The sequence below is a fragment of the Canis lupus genome, chromosome 35 (assembly GCF_011100685.1).
Source record: "Canis lupus familiaris isolate Mischka breed German Shepherd chromosome 35, alternate assembly UU_Cfam_GSD_1.0, whole genome shotgun sequence".
NCBI lineage: Eukaryota > Metazoa > Chordata > Mammalia > Carnivora > Canidae > Canis > Canis lupus.
Window position 1 is genome coordinate 8,302,215 of NC_049256.1, and position 25,741 is coordinate 8,327,955.

The window sequence follows — 25,741 nt, forward strand, 5'->3', positions numbered from 1 at the left end:
CACCCCACCCCCCCGACACAGTCACCCTCCTCGCATCCCCGAGCAAAGCAGAAACCGGCTGCTCCTCGCCGTGCACGAGATCCCATCTCCAGGTTTCACAGCAGAGCTGTTTGAGAAGCTTCTCTGCGGGCTGTTGTGGCAGGAAAGCCAGGACTTGGGGAACATATCAAGGGAAAGAGCCATTCAGAGAACGGAACCTAACAGCTGCCACTTACACGCCTTGTCGCTCATGAAATGGACGTGCAATGAGGTGCTTTTCCCGGGGTGAGGAAACCCCGGCTCAGAGTAACCGGTCCACGGCCCCATAGCCACCGACGGTGGACCTGGAACCTCTGATCCTGCTCTGACCCTCTGAAAGCTCAGGAGCAAGCGTCCTGGGGCCCCCAGCCCCCTCCCCTCCGGGAGCCAAGCCAGCGGCCCTGGGTCACGGGGTCGGAGGAACAAGCTGCAGGAAGGGCTAAGCTGGGCAGCTCGGGGCCCAGGTTAGAGCACTCGGCTTCTCGGCTGGTCCATCTGCCCCGAGGACGCCACGCCTCTCTTCCCGGACTTGCCTTGGACCTGCCTGGACAGTTAATATTAACCCGAGGTGATGAGCACCCTCGGTTCCCAGAGCCTCTTGGAGGATGGGTGCTGACTCACTGCCTATGGGGCGGCCGCGTGCTCCCGCCGTTCCCAGCCAGCGGGCGGCCTCCGTGCTAAGCAGGGGGCCCCTGGTCGGGGCAAGGAAGGGGAGAGGAGGCCGTCCTCGGAGGAGGAGGGGGAGGCTGTGGGCGCCTTACAAAGGAGGGAGAAGCAGGTGCAGGGCGGCCGAGCAAGAGGCGCCCCTGCCTGGCCCCCCTCCCCCTGTGCCCCGCGCATCTCCAGGTGTTTACCTCTTTTACCCAACCACGCCAACCAGGCAACGTGCTGGGGGCTGCGGAATGAAGATCTGCAGAAAGATCGCAGGCCGGCCAAGGAGAGGCTAAAGGCCACCGGGCTCCCGCCACCGGCCCTTAGGGCGCTGAGCCCCCCAACAAGCCGGGGCCGGCTCTGCCTCCCGGCTCCACCCCCACCCACTAGCCCACACTCACCCCTGCCCCAGAGCCGGAGGCACCCCGGGCTCTCGCCCACCTCTCGTGTGTTAGCAAATCTCTGGGTAGGGAGAGAGGAACGGCCTTGGCACACCTTGCTCCCTGGCCCCGTGTGCCTCCCAGCAAAAATAAAGCGAAATGCAAAAACCATGGGCAAATTGACACTGCAGAAGCGGACAGCTGCAGACGGCACACGGCCTCGGAAAGAAAGGAGAGAGCGTAGGACCCACAGATGTGACGGTCACTCGGAATGGGGGTGCCCTTGCCCCAAGGAAGCTCGCCCCACTGTTTGTTTCTCTCGATGCCTTTAAGCTGAAAATGAGTGTGGCCGCGCCAAGGCAGCCTGGGGCATTCCTGCAGGGGCACGTTCATTCTCTCAGCTCTGATACTCTCAGGAAGGCTGGACCCCCCGGGAGTCACAGGAGAGACACTCTCCACCCCCCGCCATCCCCCTGGTTGTGGGATCTGGGGAGATGGCACCCCAGCGCGGGCCCCAGCCTGAAACCAAGCCCCGGCTTCCAGGTGGCTGGAAGCGCGGCAGCTCCTGTTGAGCTGCAACACGCCTGGGTGCCCCGTGCTTGCGGGTGCTGCTGGCTAATCACACTTTCTGATTCACACATTTATTAAACCGGCAGCCTGGGCGAGATGCAGAGCAGCCCAGGGCCCAGCACTCTGGGCATACACAGAACACACAGGTGGGTAGGTCAAGAAATGGGGTGTCACTGCCCTGGACTGTGCTACGCCATTTCCCTCCAGGGGAGACCAAGGCCTCGACCCTGGCCTCCCCTTTCTGCAGGGGAGAAGCCTGGCTCCGCCTGGACCGCATCTCCCACTGGCGTCACAGCAGCCCGCTGGGCGCTGCCACCCCTCTCCAGCCTGCGCCTCGCCGGCAGGTCGGAGCACGCAGCTGACACCAGGCCCCGGTCTGGCTTGGCCGCACGGGGGGGCCCAGATCCTGTGGCTCCTGCGCGTGACCCCAGTTGCAACAGCAGGTTAAAGTGCACGAGCTGCCTGGCAAAAACATCCATGGTGATAAGCTGCACCCTCCTTGGCAGATAACCCCCGGCGGGGTTTACGATACCTCTGCGCAGTCCTTCCGGCGGCCCGGTTTACTAAGGGCCCCTCATTGGTCCTTCTGGTGCTGATCACCAATCACACGGCATTAACAGAATTTTTATATTTCTCCCAAAATAAACAATGACCCCGTTGCTTTGCTTTTCAACTTGCTGCTTCAATATCCAGCTTATTTTTAGTAAAATAAACCACGAGTCTTCCAAGGGCTTCACGTGGTGTCAGGGTTTGGGAATCCACCAAGCAGATGCGAGAGATGTTGACTCGGTGAGTCAGTCCTGGGCCCCAGGTGCTGGCAGGAGGGACACAGGTGCAGGGCTCTCGGAGGAGAACTGAACTTTGTCCTCCGACACCGTGTTCTTCGGCTGGACCCAGGATCTTCAATGAGGGATCCTACAGCCCTCAGAGGGCGGATTGTTACTGGATGGAACTGATATAGAGTAAGGTGGGGGAGAGGATACAAAAATAGAGCCCCAGCCTGAGTGAGCTTACGGTTGGAGTCAGGAAGATAAGAGCGAGACACGTGGAAGCTACCAGAAATACAGGGAGTTGTCAGAACCCAAAACATCTCCGGTCTGGTGACTGTTTAGCCAGTGGTTTTTACTTCAAAGGAGGAGTGGTTGGGAGACACTCTGGGGGCTGCAAGCGGTGGCAGAAGAGCCCTAGAGCAAGATTTGCAAGGAACAGAAAACAGGATTCCGTCCAAGGGTCTCCACTCTCTCTGCACCCCCAGCCCCCCAGGCAGTCTCACCTGCAGCTCCAACCACCACCTTGGTACACCACCTTGGTACACAACCACCACCTTGGTACACCTTGGTACACAGTGACTCACAAATAGGTATCTGCAGCCTGGTCCTCTTTCCCCAGCCCCAGATTCCAGTGGTCTGAGAGATCATTTCCCCGCTGTCCTGACTAGTGACTCCAGCCAGCGTTGTCACCTCCCTGTACGTACCTGCACTGGCTCTTCCCTTAGCTCCCATCTCTGGGCACCTACAAAAGGGAGACACCCAAACCGGGCAACCTGGGCTCATCCTGCACCGCCCCTTCCCCGACCCAGGCTCCTGTGCAAGCCCGGCCAGTTAGGCCTTCTATTGGCTCACCAGCCTGCTTCCTCTCCAGCCTGGGAGCATCGTGTCTGTGTTTCAGGTCTTTATGTTTCTGTTGCCTTTTACCTGGTCTCCAGACTGCAGTCTTGGTGCTCTCCAACTTTCACAGCAGGTTGTCTTGCTATGACAAGGGTCTTCTCCTGCGACCTTCCACACTGGCTCCTAGCGAGTACACCTGAAGCTCTCCCTCCAAGCGTGACCATTAAGAAAGAGAGAGAGAAAAAAAAAACCTTAGCTTTGCCCCAGGGCACCAAATTTAAGAGTGTAGCATTTTAAAATAAGGATTTTTAAAGCTTAGAGTGTACTTAGCAAGACTAGGGGCGCCTGGGTGGCTCAGTTGGTTAAGCATCTGCCTTTGGCTCAGGTCATGATCCCAAAGTCCTGGGTTCGAGCCCTGCATTGGGTGCTCTGCTTAGCCAGGAGCCTGCTCTCCCTGTTTCTCTACCTACTGCTCCCCTGCTTATGCTCTCTCTCTTTCTCTCTCTCTCTGTCAAAATAAATAAATAAAATCTTTAAAACAACAACAAAAAAGACAAATTAGTTATAGCAGGAAGCTGCCAGATGGTGCATATTGTTAATGACACCCATGGTAGGCTACCCAGTAACACCTCTAGCTGATGGTATAGTGCTGTTCCCTGCACCTAAGTGGTTAGTGCTCTGCACATAAGACTTTCAAAAGGCCCATTTATCTTTTAGTCTCCAGGTAATACTGAATTCCACCCACTTCTGAAGCACTAGCGGTGCCCAGATGGGACGGGCTCTCTCCAACCTCTGTGCCTCTGCATGGGAAGCCCTTTTTTTTTTTTTTCTGATTCCACAAGTGACTGACTCAGTGAAGCTCGACCTTGTCCCTCAGCGGACAGCTGGCTGTGTCTCGAGGCATTTGTTTATTGACACAAGCTGGAGAGAAGAGAGTTGCTATCACTGTCACCTAGTATAGCGGCCAGTCTCCATATCCCACCATGCACAGGACAACAAAGAAGGATCTGCTCCAAGTCGTCAACAGTTGCAAGGATGAGAAAGCCTGGTCTAGATTCAGCTCAATTCTCATTTGCCCTCCTTCCCGAACACTCTCCTTTCCTCTGTGAAAGGGAGACAAGCAGTCTCCCCAAATCTGGTCTGAATATGTACAGTAACAATGGTCACATTGCATGTTACTATTCACATCTTAGCCTCTTCCCCAAGCTTCTTGAGGGCATAGAATTTGTCTTCTTCTTCTCCTTATGCCACTGGAACATGGTATGACCGCAAGGGCTCAGGGAGTAACAGGCAAAAGGAAAGTACCCAAGTCTGATCCAGGCCAGAAAGCATTGTACAATGCACTGAGAATAATGCCTACCCCCCCCCCCCGGGTCACATAATCTCTTATTTACACTACCATTAGTGGCATTTGACATATAAATACCACAGTATGCTAAGTATCGCAGAGAAGAAGAATGTAGACATGCATTGTTTTTGCTTCAGCTTACACAATAAAATTTGCTGGCAAACCAGTACATCAAGGTCAAAAGAGTATTTTAAACATCAACGATTACTCTTAACTAATCCCACCCCGCCCCCCAAAAAAAAATATATATATATATGCACTCTCGGTACATGGGCTGCCTTCCGAAAAGTGAAGAAGTAGAGGAAGGAACATCAATCAGAAGAATAAATTCTTGGAGACGTCGTAAAAAAGGAAAGAGCCCTCAGAACCTCCGAGTTATTACCCTCCTGCTCGGCCACAAAGCAGTGAAAAGTAAGGTATAAAAGGTGTGGAAAGAAAAAGGCAAAACCTCCCTCAAGCAGAGCTCCTCCACGCAGCTAACTTTCCCACCCAGATTCCAGAAAGCTAATGAAAGTCAGTTGGTAGAAAAGCAAATGTGTGAAAAGACAAGGAAAATATTTCTGAAAATCTGGTTTGGTCCTACCCAGCTCAACCAAGCGTTTCCCGGATGCCACCCCAAAGGATGCTCAAGGTGCGGGCACCCACACACCCTCATCACTGTCGGAAGGCTCTTTATCCAAGAGCTGGGCAGCCGTTCAGCCTGCTGGAGGAGTGGGACTCACAGTAAGAAAATACATTAATATCAAAATGCGAAGTCAACGGGCTATCAGAAAAAGAAAAACGGATTCAATACCAGAGAAGCCAGTTGGAGACCATGGACCCCCCTCGACTTGGCCGCACATGGATTTCCTGTTCTGTTTGCAAAGGAATCGAGAGGTCCGTGCCAAACGTGTGTGTGTTAAGAGCCTCAGGGTGACTGCTGACTCGGAGCAGCCCACATGAGAGCTCATAGAAGGGTAATGAGCGGGACCACATGGTCTCCTCCCTGAGGAATGCAGCTTCATCACAGAACTCTAAGCTCATATGGTAACCACCACAGGCCACCACGAGCCTTTCAAGACGAATGTACGTGATGTGTTAGCAAGAGATTGATGTGGCCATGTGACTATTGTGTTCGATAGTGTTGCACAGGAAGACTGGATCAGATAATAATATCCCCTGTGGATTAAGATCTTAAATGAGCAAGGTTGCACCAGAGCAACAGGGTTGCATGGAGAACAAGCCCAGTGCCCAATGCCCAGGGGTGGCAGCAGGGGTGAGAAGGGCCTCCCCTGTTCCTTCTCACCAGCAAGCCCAGGATTCGTGTTCATTCCTCACGGGTCTTCAGTCCTCTCCTGCTGGCTTCTAGGCTATCTTGTCAAGATACGGAAGGGTCCCTTTCAGGGTCTGGGCCTTCCCAGGGCTCAGGCTGAGAGGACCAGCCTCCCTCCAGCTCATCTGCCTTGAAGAGCTTCTAGTCCAGGAGGAGAGTCGGCTGCTTAATTGGACCACAAGCACAGTCAGTGCTATGGGCAAAGCAGAGTCCCTGTAAAGACTCATGTTCTGCTTGTCACTGGCAAATACTACAGCAATCACACTTCAAAATCTAAAACAACACATGGAAGTTAGTTCTCCCTCCCCGCACTCTAGCCAGATTTGTGGTGGGGGAGAGTAGCTGATACACCACTGGTTGTCAAACCTAATCAGAAAGCATCTGTTTCATTCCAGAAAACACTTACTGAGCATCTTCTATATGCTACTCTCCAAATGCCTGCAACAGTTGATAGAATTTTAAGTCAAAGAAAAAGGATACATACTTCTGTGATTTCAAGCACAAAGAGAAAAAATTTAGATTTAGGAAGAATTTTCCCTAAAAAGTTCAACAAGCTCTTGTGGAATAAATCAGGAAATAGATTTTATCCCTGGGTATGTAAATGGCCTGTCATGTTTGGGCGTAAGGACATGGTCCTTCTTTATCAGAAGGGAAGTTCACTTTCAATAGAGCATGAAGACTTTGGTTGTCTTTAATCAAATATTTTTACCTGTTAGACTTTCTAAACCCAAAGCTATTGACTTCCTATGAGGTTGGATGTGAAAACATGAAGAAAATACATCTTTTTATGCTGCATAATGGTCCATGTGCTGTCATACTTTTAGAATGTATATCTGACATTTGATTACAGATTTAATTGAGCATCTGAAGGTGTCAAATAAATCACTGCACCCATGACAAAGATGCCTACTCTTGCTGGTAAGCATATAAAATGGTTCAGCCACTAGGGAAAAGTTTGATAGTTCCCTAAAAGGTTAAATATAGAATTACCTTATGACCCAGCAATTCCACTGTTGGGTACCTACCCAAAAGAATTGAAAGCAGGGACTCAAACACTCATACAGATGTTCGTACACCAATATTTACAGTAGCATTACTCACGACAGCCGAAAGATGGAAACAACCCGAGTGCCCATCCACAGATGAATGGGTAAACAAAATGTGACATACACATACGATGGAACGTCATTCAACCTGAAAAGAGAAGGAATTTCTGACACACCCTACCTCATGGATGAAACTGAAGAACATTATGCTCAATGAAACAAGCCAGACACAAAAGGACACGGATTGTCCTTTTTCCACTTATAGGAAATGCCTAAAATAGTGAAACTTTCAAATTCATGGAGACAGAAAGTAGAATGGTGGTGGCCAGACGCTAGAGGGGGAGTCAGCGTTTAATGAGGGCAGAGTTTCAGTCCAGGAAGATGAAAACTTTCTGGGGACAGTGGTAGCGATGGTTACACAAGACTAAATGTACTGAAAGCCCCCAAAACATACACTTAAAAATTATTAAGATGGTAAATTTTGTGTATGTATATTTTACCACAATGAAGAGAGAGAGAGGATAAGTGGTGCCTACCCTGAAGGCAATCCTCCCATTGAGACCAACCCACATAACCCTTCAGGCCTGTGGCCACACTGGCCCTGATCCTTCCCACCAGACCTTTAAAACCATCACTCTCAAAGGTAACGGGTTGATGCTCAAAAAGAGGATGAGATCTTACCCCAGCTAGGCAAGATTAACATATTTCATAACGGAAAGAGAAAAGACCAGAGGAGGACTCATTTTCCATCACTGAATTAGTAACCCCAGCAGGCCTGAGATAAGCCAAAGTGCTTGAGTGCCTAGGAAATACTACTACCAGGACAAAGGGGATGCTTTCTTCCTAGCTTTCCAAGGCCTTTCTGGGTTAACGCACTATGAGAAGGTCCCTCTTGACTCCGATTGTTAAAATTACAAGGGAAAGGTGGGGTGTCAGCATAGAGCTAGGAGAGGAAAGGGGTTAGCAGGGAGCCAAGAGGAGAGGCAGAAAGACAGATGAACTCATACCGGCCACTGAGAACAACAAACTGGGAGCAGAACATAACAATTGTGTCCGTGACTTAGTGGCCCAATAATTCAGGGTTGCAGGAAGGAAGGAGGGCATTTGTGTTTCTCAGAATCCTCTCCACAAAATGGTAGCCTCTTATCTTCAACCAGTATTGGACACCACTTATCACAGCTGAGGGGGAAAAAAGTTTATATAGGCCCCAGAAACTGTAATAACATAAAGGGAGAAGGGATGGGGAGATTTAGGGTGAGAAGTGCGAGGAGTTTTTTTCCAAAGAATACCAATCGTTCTGTACTTTTAGCTGTTCTACTTAACTGTCAGACATTTCCACCTGCTTCTAGAATGCAAAGCAGTGGGAAGACAAGACCCAAACCTATTCTCAACACTTCATGATGAAAAAAAAAAAAAGTGCACACTTAATTAAAACAAATTTCTACATGCTGCTTGATAGGATTTTGTTACCCTTTCCACAAAAAAATAAATATCTTAAACAGGAAGATGCTCACGAAAGCATTCTGTAAGTTTTACATTGCTATATAAACACTGATTTTTTTTCTGTACTAGTCTGCTAGGGCTGCCATACAAAATACCACAGACTGGATGACTTACACGACAGACATTTACTTTTTCTGTAGTTCTAGAAGTCAAGAGCAAGGTGCCATCCGGGTTGGTTTCCCATGAGACCTCTCTTCCTGGCTTGCAGATGGCCACCTTCCTACTCTGTGCTTATATTGCTTTTCTCTGTGTTTCTACAGAAACACAGGGGGTGAGAGATCTCTGGTGGTTCTCCCTCTTCTTACAAGGACACCAGTCCCATGGAATTAGGGCCCACCCTTATGACCTCATTTAACGTTAATCACCTCCTTAAAGGTCCTATGTCCAAATACAGTCATATTGGGACTTACGACTTCAAGATAAGACTTAGAGAACATTAAAAAAAAAAAAAAAAAAGACTTAGAGAACATAATTCAGTCCAAAACAACTTCTACCCCATTTGCATAGAAGTCTACCGCTTTCAAAGCACTTTCATGCACATTCTCATTTTTAACCCTCACCACAAACCTGGACACAGACAAGGCAGGTGTCACCCCATTGTACAGAGGAGGAAGCTGGGTGTTGGGGGAACTACAATTCGCCTGGGGACACAAAACTGCTAAGTGGCAAGACTAGAATTCAAATCCAGGGCTGCAGGACTCCGGAGTCCTTAACAGAAGTAAAGAATGTCACTGGTTCAGTTAAAACCATATATATGTTGTACTTTCTAAGACACTTTGTTGGGGCTAAGTCCAAACACAAGAGGCCCCTCATAGAGAGAAAAGCATGTGGCCTTGGAAGACAGAAATGTGTGTGTGTGCACACGTGTCCAAAGTGTATTTCAGGGGATCCCTGGGTGGCGCAGCGGTTTAGCGCCTGCCTTTGGCTCAGGGCGCAGTCCTGGAGACCCGGGATCGGGTCCCATGTCGGGTTCCCAGTGCATGGAGCCTGCTTCTGCTTCTGCCTATGTCTCTGCCTCTCTCTCTAGCTCTCTCTCTGTGTGACTATCGTAAATAAATAAAAATTAAAAAAAAAAAAGTGTATTTCACTTTCCTGCCATTCACATTCGCTCATATACTGCTTTTCCTTCTGGATCTAATTTAGGTGACCCCTTCTCTCCCAAAGCCTGGTAGCCCGCACTGAACTTGCTCTCCTCTGAGACATTGGTCTCCAACACTCTTGAGAACATATCCCTTTCTGCCTAAAAAGGAATTCTAATTTTCATGTCTTTATAGCCCACTTCCGCAGCCTCAGCCATTCGCTCCTGGATGCAAGTCCGACTTTGCTCTGCAGCTTTGCCTGATCACAACAGTTCAGATTTGTTTTTAAAAGTTTTCCCTGAGGGACATGTGGGTGGCTCAGCGGTTGAGTGTCTGCCTTTGGTTTAGATCGTGATCCTGGGGTCCTGGGATCGAGTCCCGCATCAGGTTCCCCCCAGGGAGCCTGCTTCTCCCTTCGCCTATGTCTCTGTGTCTCTCATGAATACATAAATAAAATCTTTAAAAAAATAAGTTTTCCCTGAATCTCAGATATATGCTGAGAAGAAACTATTTTATTGCTAACTGCCTAAATCTCAGTGACATAACAATGTCCTTCTCCCAAGGTCAAAAAGAAATCCCAGAAAACAAAGTGCTATAAATCCCCACTGTTGCAGTCAGGATGCCACCTTCTCCACCATCGGGGGCATGCACTCCTCTATGAGAAGTGTTGAGGACAGTCCTTCTCCTTGTTTTTGCTTTTTTCTAGATTTTCCAGAATGAAGAGTTCCCAGAAGTTGGCAGTTCCTGAGTATGGGAAGATAGAGTAAATGTCCCCTCCCATAGTACACTATTGTGTAATCATACCGTCCAGAACAGAGTGCAGTAGTGATCTGACAATGTGTTCGATTCCAGACATAAGCACATGAATCCCTGCTCTCATCCACAGAGGTAAGCCCTGTGTACTCGTCCTCACTCTGGCCTATACCAAATGCTGGAACACTGAAGAAACAAACGTGCCATTAGCTAATACTAGAGATGGGCATGCTCTACAAAAATTGTCTCTAAAAGTTTATCTCTTTGGGGTTAATAACTGCTCTTTGAGATGACAACATCATCGAGTAAACTAAATGCAACAGGGATCCCTGGGTGGCGCAGCGGTTTGGCGCCTGCCTTTGGCCCAGAGCACGATCCTGGGGACCCGGGATCGAGTCCCATGTCGGGCTCCCAGTGCATGGAGCCTGCTTCTCCTTCTGCCTGTGTCTCTGCCTCTCTCTCTCACTGTGTGCCTATCATGAATAAAAAAATAAAAAAATAAAATAAAAATTAAACCATTAAAAAAAAAAAACTAAATGCAACAGATTCTTCTGAATAAAACAGGTGATGTTTCCAAAGTCGCTTTTAAGTTTTAGGTAAACCAACCATCTTGATGTGCCTACAACTATGGAATGTCCCAAGATGCAGGAATTTCAGTGTTAAAACTTGGAAGAGGGGTACCTGGGTGGCTCAGTGGTTCAGTGGTTGAGTGTCTGCCTTCAGCTCGGCATGATCCCAGAGTCCTGGGATTGAGTCTTGCATTGGGCTCCCCACAGGGAGCATACTTCTCCCTCTGCCTACGTCTCTGCCTTGCTCTGTGTGTCTCTCATGAATAAATAAATACAATCTTGAAAAAAAAAAAAAAAACTTGGGAAAGTCCTGGACAAGCTGGGATGGTTGATCACCCTATTAAATGATGTGAGACTGGGAGTCTATTACAGAAAACATAACCTTGGTGTATGTGTGTGTTGGGGGGAGTCTTTGTGGTTATTTCATTTTTCTGTACTAATTACTACCACATTTGTACTAAGACAGAGACACTATCACCTTCTTCATAGTTCCATAGTGAGAGTTTTTAAGTATTCTGTATTTGTGTGAGCATCCAGTCAATGTCATGTTAGGAGGGGCAGCGGGCAGGCGTGATGAATAAAGGTGCCCTTGGCTGTTTCCAGTGTTCATAACCTGGCATCTATGTAGTATCCCTTTGAAAGATGTCCGTGGCAAGGGGGTATATGTAGTATGATAAGCGATGAGGTCAGGGTCTGTGACGCAAAACTGGGCTCAGGAACACACACTCAAGATTCAGATAAGCGGTTGGGGTCAGTGTTGAGAATCCTTGGCAAGAGGGTCATAGGTGGTCCATGGAAGGCACACAGGTTGGAGTTGGTAAATAGAGATCCAAGACAGAGAGCACAGGACCTCTGTGCTCAGAGCAGAGAGGAATCTGGAGCCCAGAGACCCAAACTGTACCAGAGGGTATCCAGGAACAATTCCAACATCTGGAACATAGCTGAGAAACTAGAAATAGGGAGGGAAATAAAAGATCTCAGAGGGAGCCAAAATCAATTATTACAGTCCCTCATAAAACAGCTCCTGCCAGACCATTCCTTAGAGCCTGATTCTCAGATGGTTGGTTGATCTATGTTCCATTGCAACACAGAACCCAGGAATCAGCAGCAGAAATGCCACAAATGGGCACAATGTGAGCAGAAAGATGAGTCGACCATCAAGCTAATGGCAAGAGAGAGAATATAGCAATAAAAAGAAAGGCTCATCAGTCTGGTGGTCATTTACCTATGGTAGATGACCTTGAGGGTAGATCTATGGTAGACCTTGAGGATCCCTGATAAGAGTCAATGTTCTGCTCTCATGATGCCACCTTCCACGTTCATGGGGTGGCTCAATGCCTCTCAGATATTCAAGGTCATTCACTCCTACTTGGAGAATTGTCCTACGTTGGAATACTTCTGAGTAATGAAAGGAATAAACCACTGCTAAGGGGGCCAGTCTCAAAAGCATTATGACATGGGAGGAAAGACAGCCACAGAAGAGCTCATGCTGCATGATTTCATTTATATGAAATTCGAGAACAGACAAAGTTAACCTATGATGACAGAAGTCAAAAAGTGAGTCATTCTAAAGGGCAATGGGTCTTTCTTTGACTGGAAAGAGGACATGAAGAGACTCTCTGAGGTGACTGAAATGCTGTCTTGGTTGGGGGTGCTCACACAGTATATACCAATTATCAAATGTATCAACCTAAACATTTCAGATATGCACATTTTATTGTTTATTAAATATACACCATTTTTAAAGTATTTTTTAGAACACATTTATTGATAGTGTTTTTTCTAAACCAAAAGTAACACATACCATGTCAATTACCTGTTTAAAAATTCAAAAATCAAAATAGTTTTTAAAAATAATACAATCAGGGAGCCCTGGGTGGCTCAGTTGTTAAGTGTCTGACTCTGGGTTTCAGTTCAGGTCATGATCTCAGCGTCGTAAGATTGAACCCCACATCAGGCTCCGCACTGAGCATGGAGCCTGCTTGGGATTCTCTCTCTCCTCACCCTCTGCTCCTCCCTGCCTGCTCTCTCTTTCTCTCTCTCTCTCTGAAATAAATAAATAGAATACAATCACCCAAGGTTCATTCACACGCACATAGTATATCTCATCAGTCCTGCCTATGTGCCTGGCATTGTGCCGGTCCCTGGAAATACAAAGAGGAGTAACTATTACTCCTGCCTTCCTACCACTGATAGGCCAAATGCTTCCAAGATAGTGTGATAAGGTGTGAATAAGAAGAGAGAGGTAGGGAAGGGGGTAAATGGGGATCTGGAAAGTCTCACCAGCACCAGCGACATTAGAGCTGAGATGTGGAGAATGCATGTACCACTAAGAGGATGGGGAAGGGCAAGATGAAAAATTCCAGGCAGAAACATTTGCAAAGAGAGGCCCAAAGGATACTTTTATTGAACAACAACAGGGAACCCAGGGCAGCTGGTGCATGGAGCACAGGAGAGAAACAAAAGATGAAATGAAGACACAATGAGCCAGACAGTGAGAGGCATTTGGACTTCATCCAGTGACCAGTAGGGAGCCTGAGAGGGAGAGTGAATGATCGAAATGGTTTTATCATTAGAAAATGCTGCAGCAGTATGAAGGGTGGCCTGGAAGGGGCCAGTGATAGGGCAAAGAGACCAGTGACCCTGCATAAGGTAACGCATGTTAACTAGAAAATTGTGGTGATCGTTCCACGGTGTAGACAAATATTGAATCGTTATGTTGTACACAAACTAACATAATATCATATGTCAATTATACTTCCATTAAAAATAAAAAATAAGATCATAAAGGTTTCCCCTTTTTAACGCAGCACTTGAATTTTGTAAATGTAATTATCATGTGTTACTAACTAAAAAAAGACAGAGACACAGAGAGAGAGTGTGTGTGTGCCCAGTTAGCATGGTTGTAAAATCCAGGAGGTATCTGAGGAACACACTAAGGTGGTAGTGAAAGGGATGAGGCTTTTCTGGCAGAAAACAAAAATCTGTAGATTTAGCAACATCCAGAATAAGAAAAGGGAAAGAGCTGGAGACAACTTTCAGCCACTCGGCTAGAGCGCTTGGCCCAGAGATAACTTGTTTAACAAGATCACAGCTGTGGGAAGAAAGGTAAGCTGTGAGAGTGAGGAGGGCTTGAGGCGCCCACTGGACTTTAGCTGCACCTGTCTGGCTGGTGTTCAGAAGAAACATTGGAAGGAGTTCGGAAAGCAGTCACGGACCAGACAGAGAAGCTGGAGATTCATCCCCGCCAAACACCACTCAGTCCAGCCAGAACTCAAAATGTTGATGTGGGTGGTGTGAATCCGACCTCATCAGACTTGCTGAAACATTTGGAACTGAGAAGGACACCTGTCTGTGCACACGTAGAGCTAGCAACGAGAGTGTGGGCGTGGGAATCAGGAGACCTGGGCTCCAATTCCAGCACTCCTTTGGGAGTACGGTGAAGACTAGCCGAACGGGGAGGAAGAGAAGAGGGGACAGAGGTGAACAAGAGGGGCAAAGCCAGCACCGAGGGGGGAGCTCCTTCTACCACCTTCTTCCACCTATAGCCACTCCTCCTCCTCCTGATCCAAGAAACACCACTCAGCTCCTCATCCCATAGCAGAGCTACCCAACCAGCACTGCAAGGTTGAGGGCAGTCATGACCGCCATAAAAAGAGACACAGGCATGTGATAAGTCCAAGCATTAGTGGTTTTGGACAAGAAAAGTTGCCTAATTTCTGGGATCCACTACAAAAAGAAAATGTAAGACTTTCTGTTAAAAAAAAATTATGCAGGGGCAACCCATAATCTTGGGGCCCCTCCGTCTTTGGGAGCTTTGTCCTCTATCATTCAATAAACTTGACCATTGCTCAATTTAAAAAAAAAAATTAAAATTAGTTAATTAGTTAAAAAATTATTCAGAATTTCATGATGTTAACGATAGTGCAGATTACAGATCACACACACACTCATGAACTTGGAGAATTTAATCTCTCTGAATTTAAAAATCCTCCCCTCTAGACCAAAGATAATGGTGCTTGCTGCACGATGTGCTTGGGTACGTGTGTGGGACCAGCCTGACTCAGTCAGCGCCCGCTACCTGGTAGGGTTTTTCATGCTACTGGTCAGTTGCATTTGCCCTCGGAAGCAGCAATGGTCTCTAATCAGCAGGCTTTCTAGGCCAGTCACCCGGCATCTCCTTAGAAAGTAGTCGGGGGTAGGCCTGGCTTGTCTGGGTAGAAGTCTTCAGTCAAGGCCCCCATTACATGATACGCTTCAGACACTCTCAGCAAATATAGCAGCAAAAACAGGAAACAAGGCAATGCTCAAGGAAGCTTCCCTCCCCGAGGAGACACCTCCATTTGTCATGTTCCATTGCCCACGCTGTCCTGCCAGGCATTTGTATGTCATGCTATAAATAACATATCCTACCAGGAACCCTTGGCTGGGACAGAAACGAGGAGTCCATTTACTGAAAAGATCAGACCAGTGTCGTACATTGTGAATTTGTCAACTCCTGCTGCATGCTGATTCAATCCCCGCGTGACCTCGAAGCCAAAGAATGGAAGAGAACAGAGTTCTTTTTTGGGGGGTTTGTTTATCATCTAGACGCTTTATTGTTTTATCTTTAACACTTAGGATCTCTTTGTAGGGCCAAGCAGGGATCTAAATCACATTTTTCAGTGTAGAGATCCTGCAAGACCCAACACTGTTTGTTGAAAAGACAATCTTCTTCCCCTGCCCTGCAGGAACCTCTTTTATTTTTTTTAATTTGAATATTAACTGAATCTTGGGTTGGATGTGCTGAAATATTTTTCTCCTGTGATCTTCTAGGAGTTTTATAGTTTCCTGTTTCACTAAATGTCTATGATCCATTTGGAGCTCATTTTGGAGGAATATAAGGTTTGTGTCCAGATTCTTTTTTTTTTTTTTTTTGGTTGTGGATGTTCAGTTGTTTCAGGACCATTTGTTGAAAATAATTTATTTTTGTAATATATGTTAAAATAAACATATACTTATGGAACTAAGACATATTTAATTTGCATTAAACCACCTAAAATCATGTCACTTTCCGTGCTTTCAGACCCTCACAGCAGTACGGCAAGGGAACAATAGTGGATGAGGGAGGGTTTTCTGAAGGAATGAGGTGTTTTTTTTTTAATCTTCAAGAATTTATGACATAAGAAGTTCATATTTGTTTTAGAAACAATAGAAAATACAGACAAACATAAAGAAGAAAATAAAAACTCTTCTATGATCCTTCTACCCAGAGGTAAGCACAATTACCATTTTGGTGTATTCTTTTCCAATTTCCCCCATATACACACAATATATCTTATAAAAAGGGGGTAAAAGGGACAGCTAACTGGGTGTCTCAGTGGTTGAGCATCTGCCTTTGGCTCAGGTCGTGATCCTAGGGTCCTGGGATCAAGTCCCTGGGATCGACTCCCCACAGGGAGCCTGCTTCTCCCTCTGCTTATGTCTGTATCTCTCATGAATAAATAAATAAAAGCTTTTAATTAATTAATTGGGGGTAAAAAATTGTTTTGTACTTTTAATTTTTACTTGAAATGTTTCTAACACCTCATGTCAATAAGCCATATTTATATATATATAATCATCTTAATGGATGCCAACACATGATATGCTAACTGGCCTGCACTTCCTCCTCTTCCTGAGCACAGACCCTCTCCACCTCTTTAAGCCTCTGCCTGCCAGATTCCTGTTTTAATGGTACCTACCACCATGGCTTTAAAAAAAAAAAATGAATCCAAAGTCTTCCCTCTTGTGTTTCCTTTCTTAATTCCATTTCCTTTCCTACCCGAGTAACCATTGTTTTAAAGTCAGTACTTCTCATTCCCCAGGCCTGAATGTATCTCCATTACTATCTCCAACTGTATCTATCAACAAAGTGTTGTATGGCTTTGCAGGCTTTAAACCCCTCTTGCTCTACACATTGTTCTGCAGGTTGCTTTCTTCACTCACAATGATGCTGCTGACTTTTATCCAGGTTGTTACAGGTAACTTTCATTTATTCATTTTTAACTCCTATCTGGTGTTTCATTATATGAGTATATCACAATTGACTCATTCATTTCCCACTGATAGTAAAGATAAAGAATGATGCTGTCTTCATGGGTAATCTGGAAGACTTTCTTTAGGGTCCATACCCAGGACCAGAATTGCAGGGTTGAAGGGTGTATGTATTTTTATTATTATTATTCAATTTAAACTAAGACTAAAACAAAACAAAAACAGTTCACCCATTTCTCCCGCCCCAACCTCCCTCCTCTGGCAACCACTAATCTGTTTTCTGTACCGATGAGCTTGATTTGTATACACACATTTTTTCTAGATTCCACATATAAGAGAGATTATATGCTATTTGTCTTCCTCTTTGTGAGTTATTTCACTTAGCATAATGCCCTCAAAGTCTGTCCATGTTGTTGCAAATGGCAAGATGTCATTCTTGTTTTATGGCTGAATAACATTTCATTATATATATATATATATATATATATCACAATTTTTTTCTAATTCATTCATCCATCAGTGGACACTTGGGGCTGGGGGCCCCTGGGTAGATTGGTCAGTTAAGCATCTGACTCTTTTTTTTTTTTTTAAAGATTTATTTACTTATTTATGATAGACATAGAGAGAGAGAGATAGGCGAGACACAGGAGGAGGGAGAAGCAGGCTCCATGCCGGGAGCCCGATGTGTGACTCGATCCCAGGACGCCAGGTTCGCACCCTGGGCCAAAGGCAGGCGCTAAACCGCTGAGCCACCCAGGGATTCCCTGCATCTGACTCTTGATTTAGGCTGAGGTCATGATCTCAGGGTCATGAGCTCAAGCCTCACATTGGGCTCCATGCTCTGCAGGGAGTCTGCTTGAGATTCTCTTTCTGCCCCTCCCCACTCTAAAAGAAATAAATTAATCTTTAAAAAATGGACACTTAGGCTGTTTCCCTGTCTTGGCTACTGTACATAATGCTGCAAAGAACATGGGGGAGCATATATCTTTTGGAGTTATTGTTTTCCTTTTCTTTGGACAAATCCCCAAAAGTAGAGTTGTTGGATCATATGCTGGTCCTATTTTTAATTGTTTGAGGAAGCTTCATACTGTTTTTCATACTGTCTGCCCCAATTTACCTTCCCACCAACAGTGCATAAGGGTTCCCTTTATTGCACATCCTCCCCAGCATTTGTGATTTCTAGTCTTTTTGATACTAGCCATTCTGACAGGTGTGAGGTGATATCTCACTGTGGTTGATTTGTATTTCCCTGGTAATTAGTGATGGTGAGCATCTTTTCACATACCTTTTGGCCATCTGTATTCTTCTTTGGAAAAATGTTTATTCAGATCTTCTGCCCACTTTTTAATCAGATTGGGTCTTTGCCATTGAGTTATATGAGTTCTTTATATATTTTGGATATTTGCCCTATGTGAGATAATGATTCATAAATATTTTCTCTTATTCAGTAGGTTGCCTTTTCATTTTGTCAATGGTTTTCTTGACTGTGCAGAAGGCTTTCGGTTTGATATAGTCCTACTTATTTATTTTTGCTTTTCTTGCTTTTGCTTTTGGTGTCAGATTCTAAAATCATTGCCAAGAACTATGTCAAGGAGCTACTGCCTATGTTTTCTTCTAGGAGTTATATGGATTCAGGCCTTGCTTTCAAGTCTTTAACCCATTTTAAGCCAATTTTTGCATGTGACATAAGATAGTATCATTCCTTTGCATGTAGCTGTTCAACTTTGCTAATACTATTTATTGAAGAGACTGTCTTTTGGGCTCCGCTGTTGTAAATTAATTTGCCATAAATGTGTGGGCTGAGTTCTGGGCTCTAAATTCTGTTCAATTAATCTACGTGTCTGTTCTTATGTCAATATCACAGTTTAAATATTACAGTTTTGTAATATAGTTGGAAATCAGGGAGCATGATGTCCCTAGTTTTGTTATTCTTTTTCAAGATTATTTTGGCTATTCAGAATCTTTTATGGTTCCATACATATTTTAGAATTGTTCGTTCTATTTCTGTGAAGAAATTCCACTGGAATTTTTATAGGGATTACAGTGAACCTGTATATTGCTTTTGGCTAGTATGGACATTTTAACAATATGAACTCTTCCAATTCATAACCATGGGATATCTTTCCATCTATTTGTGTCTTCTTCAATTTCTCTCAATAATGTCTTATATTTTTCAGTATACAAACCTTTTACCTCCTTGATTAAATTTTTCTTAGTTTTGTTATTCCTTTTGATGCAATTGTAAATGGGATTATTTTCTTAATTTCTCTTTCTGATAGTTCATTTTTACTGTATAGAAATGCAACAGATTTTGGTGTATTAATTTTGTATCCTGTAACTTTACTGAATTGATTAGTTCTAACAGTCTTTTGACAGTCTTCAGGATTTTTTTGTATATAATATCATGACATCTGCAAATAGTGATAGTTTAGTCCTTCCTTTTTCATTTGAATGACTTTTATTTCTTTTTCTTGCCTAATTACTCTGGCAAGGACTTCCAACACTACGTTGAATAAAAGTGGCCAGAGTCGGCATGATCTAGTTCCTGATCTTAGAAGGAAAGCTTTCAGCTTTTCCCCCTTCAGTATGACATTAGTTGTGGGCTTTTCGCATATGGTTTTTATTATATTGAAGTACATTCCCTCTATACCTGCTTTGTTGAGAGTTTTTATCATAAGTTGATGATGAGAGACACCTGGGTGGCTCAGTCAGTGAAGCATCCAGCTCTTGATTTCAGCTCAGGTCATGATCTAAGGATAGTGAGATCAAATCCAGGATCGTGAGATCATCAGGCTCTACACTGGATGTGGAGTCTGCTTGAGATTCTCTCTCCCTATGCCTCCTCCTTGCTCATGCTCTCTCTTCTTTCTCTAAAATAAATAAATCTTTAAAAGAATAAATTGATGTTGAATTTTGTCAGATGCTTTTTCTGAATCTATTTAGACGATCATGATTTTTATCCTTTGTTTGTTAAAGTGATGTATCGCATTGACTGATTGGCAGATATTGAACCATCCCTGAATCCCTGGAATAAATCCTACTTGATCATAGTATATGATCCTTTTAATGTATTGCTGAATTCAATTTGGTAATATTTTGTTAAGGAACTGTGTTCTTTAATTAATGAGCAGGTATGTAAAGATGTTAAAGCTGGGGATTGGTTTCCTAAATGCCTTGATGTATAAGCTGTAAGAGTTTCCTCCAAAGCATGTTAGGCCAATAGGGGAGGTGAACAAGTTGGGATATGCCAGAAAAGAACCAAAATCAATTGAACTGAGTATTATCACAAAAAATGGTGCTCAACAGTATATTACATAAGGCGCTGAAAGAGGTAGCACACTGTGACTACTTCTCACTCTATAGACATATCCAAAATGGCACAACAGTAAATTTGGGGTGCTTCTTTTGAGCTCTAGAGTCAAAAGCTCTATACACACACACACCAGTTCGTGATGGTTAAATTAATCTAAAAAGCCAGTCATTCAGATGATTGGTTTGTGAGATAAAACAATTCCCCAGTCCTCTGATCAGAAAATAAGAGATAAAACAGTTGCCCAGTCCTCTGATCAGAAAAACTGAACTGAAATTCCCATATATCATAATCTCATGATTAAAATGAAATTTGGAGTCCTTAATAGACAATATCTTTACTCTAAAAAACTCTAATGCCCCTCATTTCTGGCAAAACATTATGATAAATATTTCAGGCTGCTGAGACCTTTGAAACCTTTGAAATGACATTGCAAAAGGCATCAACCTGGCTTATCCATGTAAAAGTCAAGCTCTAACATGTAGATCCATAATGGATATAGTTCATGCATTTTCAATATTCTTCCTATGATAGAGCATTTGCAATCTTACGAGTTCCACGTTCCCAAGGTAGAAGTCAGAAACTATTTTTCCAGCTTCCTCTGTAACTAGGGCAAAGACATGTGACTTAATCTCAACCAATCACATACACTGGCATGAGAATTTATTCAGTTATGTTAAGAAAAGTTCCAAGAAGGAATACATATAGAGAGAATTCTGGAAAGATGGAGGCAGGGGCATAGTTTTTTAATTTCTCTGAATCCTCATATAAAAAGATTAACCAACTAGATAGCAAAACCAAATTTCCATGGACAACATTTAAACAAAACTAGATGACAACATTTCCTCCTCAAACCGTGAAATACAAGATCATCAACTGTCACGCGGTCTACATGTTCTCAAAACCTGTTTAAGAGAAAGCAGGGTGAAGAAAAAGGTGTCTGCTGGACTTGCGAGTAGGAAAGTTCCCAAATAGCCCAACAGGTATGTAAAGGAGAGCTCAGTGGGACAACTTGAGAACAGCAGCTGAAGCCAGAATGGCTTTGCCTAATCCAATAGTGAGTAAATACAAGAGTATTTCAGTAAGAACTACTGGGTCTGGAGAAGTCAAGCCTCTGTGAATTCCTGGAACTGTTAAGGTGGGGCTCCCTTTCAGGACAGGCCTCCACACAGAGGAGAAGCTTCTGGACAGGGAATCAAAACCGAGTGGATAGAGACAAAGGAAAGAGAAAACCGGTTAAAAGTGAGGGAGAAGAACAGAGTCAGGAACATTACACAAAAACAACAGAAGATAAAAATTAGAAACAACACTGTCAATCATGCCTGGTTCTAAAGGTTCAGGAGAATTGATTTTTTAAATAAACAACACAAAAATACCAAGATGAAATCCCATGTGGAGTTATTATAAGAAAAAAAAGAGATTAAAAAAAGCTATTAAAAAATCTCTATAAATCGTGAAAACCCACCAGAAGGACTTGTGTAAAACCTGTAACCTCCTATAAAAAAAAAATAAAAAAATAAAAATAAAATAAATTTTTTAAGGATACAAGCCATGAAAGAACAACATAAATCAAAACTAAGAAAAACTCAGAAATAAGATGCTAGAACTCTGGAAATACTGTATATAAAAGAAAACATCATTTCAAAACTTGGAAATGAAGAGAAAATTGGAACGAATAAATACAATACCTAATGCCTTAAGAGAAATAGAAAAATGTTTTAGAAGGAAATTTTATTTTATTTTTTTTTAATTTTTTTTATTTTTATTTATTTATGATAGTCACAGAGAGAGAGAGAGAGGCGCAGAGACACAGGCAGAGGGAGAAGCAGGCTCCATGCACCGGGAGCCCGACGTGGGATTCGATCCCGGGTTTCCAGGATCGTGCCCTGGGCCAAAGGCAGGCGCCAAACCGCTGCGCCACCCAGGGATCCCAGAAGGAAATTTTAAAATAAAATAGGAAAAGGGGCACCTAAGTGGCACAGTCAATTGAGTGCCTGATTCTTGGTTTTGGCCTAGGTCATGATCTCAGGGTCCTGGGATCAAGCCCCACATCAGGCTCTACATTCAGCAGGGAGTCTGCTTGGGGATTTGCTCTCTCCCCCGACCCCCTCCTCTCTCTCCCTAAAAATTAATTAATTAGTTAATTAATTTAAAAAGAAATTGAGAAAAATAAAGAGGATATGAAAGAGATCAGCAAATATGGAAACAGGCAAAGAAGAGCCGACACAGGATAATAGGAGCTGCTGAAGAAGAAAACCAAAGCAAAGGAACAGAACAAACAAACACTAAAAACTTTATTTCAAAAACTATTCAAGGGGCACCTGGGTTGCTCAGTGGTTGGGCGTCTGCCTTAGGCTCAGGTCATGATCCCAAGGTCCTGGGATCAAGTTCCACATTGGGCTCCTCTCAGGGAGCCTGCTTCACCCTCTGCCTGAGTCTCTGCCTCTCTCTTTGTGTCTTTCATAAATAAATAAATAAAATCTTTAAGAAAAAAACTATTCAAGAAAAAGGAAAAAGTAATTGAAACTACATATTAAAAGAGCACACAAAGTAGCTAAAAATAGCACCCCAGAATGACCGACACTAAAATATATTCTAGGAAAAAATCACTGAAGATGAACAGGTGATGATCTTTATGACACGGAGGTTAACTTTTCATCAGACTTTTTGACAGTAAAACTTTATGCCAGAAGAAAATAAAATAATGTATTAATAATGCAATAATCAATGTATTTAAAACTAGCTTTAAAGTATAAAGAGCACAAAATGTTAACATGCAAGAAATCAAAGAATATCACTACCATCCAAAGCCCTTTCTGAAGAATCTGCTAGAGATCAAGCTTCAGACAAACAAAATGGCCAGAGACATTGACATAAGGATTGGTGAAGAGCATCCGACAGTCTTAGAACTAAGACTAAGTAAGCCTTAAAGGGAAGAGAGTAAAGTATTTGACAATTATATGTTCAGGTCAAGTAGAAAGTATAGCACAACTGTTTAAATGGAGGGAACGAGAACCTTTGAGAAAGATGTCTAAGTGTTCATAATTCCACTTGTGGTGGTAGTAGTAGTATTGTTAGTCTGAGACTTTATGTGAGATAAAATAAGTGGGTAATTTTAAGATATTCTGATTATATTATCCTCTGTATTTGGGAATTAAGATAATCAGTATGAAAGAAAGGACCTACAGATTAAACATTCAAAAGGTTAAGTTTAAGAAAAGCCTAGTCATAAATGTGAATGGGAAGTACCAGTTATAAATAAACTCCTGAGGTACCCTATCTTCTATTTTGTCTTAAAAACACATATAATATTACATAACTATATATATAGTTACATATAGTTATATATATACACACATATATATGCTAGCTTTGTCCACTGAAGAAACCTAGAAATAATGGCCAATCCAGTAGCAACAGACACTATGAGTGGCCAGATTGTGGTCTTGAAATGCCATTTCGCACTAAAAGAAACCAAGGTTTCTTATAGAAATGACCGATTCTGGTCTGAGGCACAAAATGCACAAAATGAGCCTGTCATGTCAGACAATAAGGAAACTATTAAAGACCACCAGGGTCACGTCAAAAGGACTCAGGAACCAAACCGAAGAGGCCTCCACTAAGCAAAAGACGGAAAACTTAAGCTTTGAAAATGATATCTGCAATTGATTTGAAATAGCCTAGTGCTCAGGTTTTAATCAAACATATTTTGATCTATGAATTCATGATATTATATACATTTTATAACTAATTAGTCACCTTTAGAGAATGATAGAGTAATAAGAATCCATGTATGGTCTTGAAAACTATTTTAAAAAGGGAAAGAAAAAAATCAAACATTTATCCTGCCTTTCTATTTTAATGAGAACAATGGAGTAATGCAGAAGTAGATAAGGGGAAGAGCATATCTTTATTAAATTATTTCAACAAAAGAATTTTTAGAGAAAAATTCTTTAGAAAAAAAATCACCACTTTGCACCCCCCCAGTGAATTGGTGGATCTGGGCAATAACTACTGATAGCTGCTATCACCACAGAAATAAAGATAATCAGACATTATGTGCATCCCAATAAAAGGATATTTCATAGATGATGTCATATGTCATAATGCATCACATGCTGTAATAAACTTTTTCAGTATCGGGATGCAAAATTCAATCACTTGGTGAAGGTGGTGTATGCATGAGATTTTGATTTGGAAACGATGGTTTAAAAAACTAAAATTTAAAAAGAGAAGGACGTCACCCAGGATTCTCTCTGGCAAGAGGGCAGAGCACATGAGAAGGGAGGCGTCTGGCTTTCATGGGCAACTTGGCAGGGGTTCTAGTAACAGTGCCTCAAGCCCAATGTTGGCCGCAGTCAATTTTCTACTGGAAAAGCCCAGCAATGTAATCAATGTAATTCAGCCATCGTTTCTAAGTGCAAAACTCTCTTGGAAATTCTCTGAACTACAACTACCTAATTGCCGTTACCAGATTCCCCCACCCCCTGAATGGATCCTGTTGTTTATAATTAAAGGACCCTGACTGATACAGGATCCAAAGGATTGACAATAGTGTGTTGCGTGTGTGTGTGTGTGTGTTTAAATTAATGAGTCTCCATACATTGCCATTAATTTCTCCAAATTCATTTTAAAAGCCTAGAGTGGCTGACAAAAAGGAGCTGTTTGCTTTGATCAGTGTTTGCCTCTGAAAGCCTTCAAGAAGATAAGCAGAAGCTTGGCTTTCATAGAACTCTGTGTATTTGACAGCTGTTGGGAGTGTATGTACTGTAATCTTTGGTTTTATATAAACCTGACAAGAGAGTGACAATGACAAGCCTTTCTCAGAAAATTCTGAAAGAATCGTTTATGCTGGAAGCAATTAAGCCTGAAAGCACACTCCACATTCATGTTTATTCAACATCTACGTGTCTTTTCTGTAGCACACTTTCTAGCACTTCCGAAGGTTGTTTTGCATATGTATTGTGGCAAACTGTAATAGAGTTCAAAAATACTCACTGCGTCTGCTTAGGGGAGAGTAAGAGTTTCTCTTCCTAATCATGTTGGGCTTGGCCATGCGACCTGATTTGGCCAATGGAAGGTGACAAGTAATGTGTGTCACGTCCAGCTCTAAGAGCCAGTTTGGGCTTTGCCAAGCTCTCTTTTCCCTCTGCTCCAGTGTTCCAGATAGAAGCTTCTCTGTCAGCCTGAATCCCAAGGCAGGAGGCCGTGAAGCAGAGCCATAGCTCACTCGCGATGGACATAGCATGTAAATATGTGGAGACAACCTCGAAAGCCATTGAGATCCAGAACGCTTTTTCCGCAGCGTAACCTGGCTTGTGTGTTCATAGCTTATTATTGACACCAGCTACTGTTTTTCAGCCCTGTTGATAGACCAGTGCATTCTAACCTCATTATGATGTAGATACTCGTTTCTCCACTCTGCAGACGAGGAGACCAGACATGCAGAGGTTAGATAACCTGACGCCTGACTAGAACCAGCAGTGAGATCTAGGCCTGAGTCAGGCTAATGCCAGAGTCTCCTGCCTTTTACTTTTTTTTTTTTTTTTTTTTTTTTACGATTTATTTATTTATTTTGGA

At 43.6% G+C, this 25,741-nt stretch overlaps 1 protein-coding gene across 3 annotated transcripts; it reads right to left on the reverse strand.

The window, feature by feature from the left end:
• Positions 1-1,711: 1,711 nt before the first annotated feature.
• LOC111094020 lies at positions 1,712-25,661 on the reverse strand. Of its 3 annotated transcripts, XM_038583960.1 has the most exons (4): positions 25,160-25,661; positions 3,314-3,434; positions 3,094-3,131; positions 1,712-2,803 (listed from the first exon to the last, which is right to left on the reverse strand). In XM_038583960.1, the coding sequence occupies exons 1-4, from the start codon at positions 25,407-25,409 to the stop codon at positions 2,742-2,744; spliced, it is 471 nt and encodes a 156-aa protein (XP_038439888.1). In that variant the 5' UTR covers positions 25,410-25,661; the 3' UTR covers positions 1,712-2,741. The 3 variants fall into 3 exon arrangements, with proteins under 3 accessions (XP_038439888.1, XP_038439889.1, XP_038439887.1); XM_038583961.1 differs by lacking the exon at positions 3,094-3,131; XM_038583959.1 differs by having other exon boundaries at positions 1,712-3,131.
• Between the last annotated feature and the right edge of the window lie 80 nt (positions 25,662-25,741).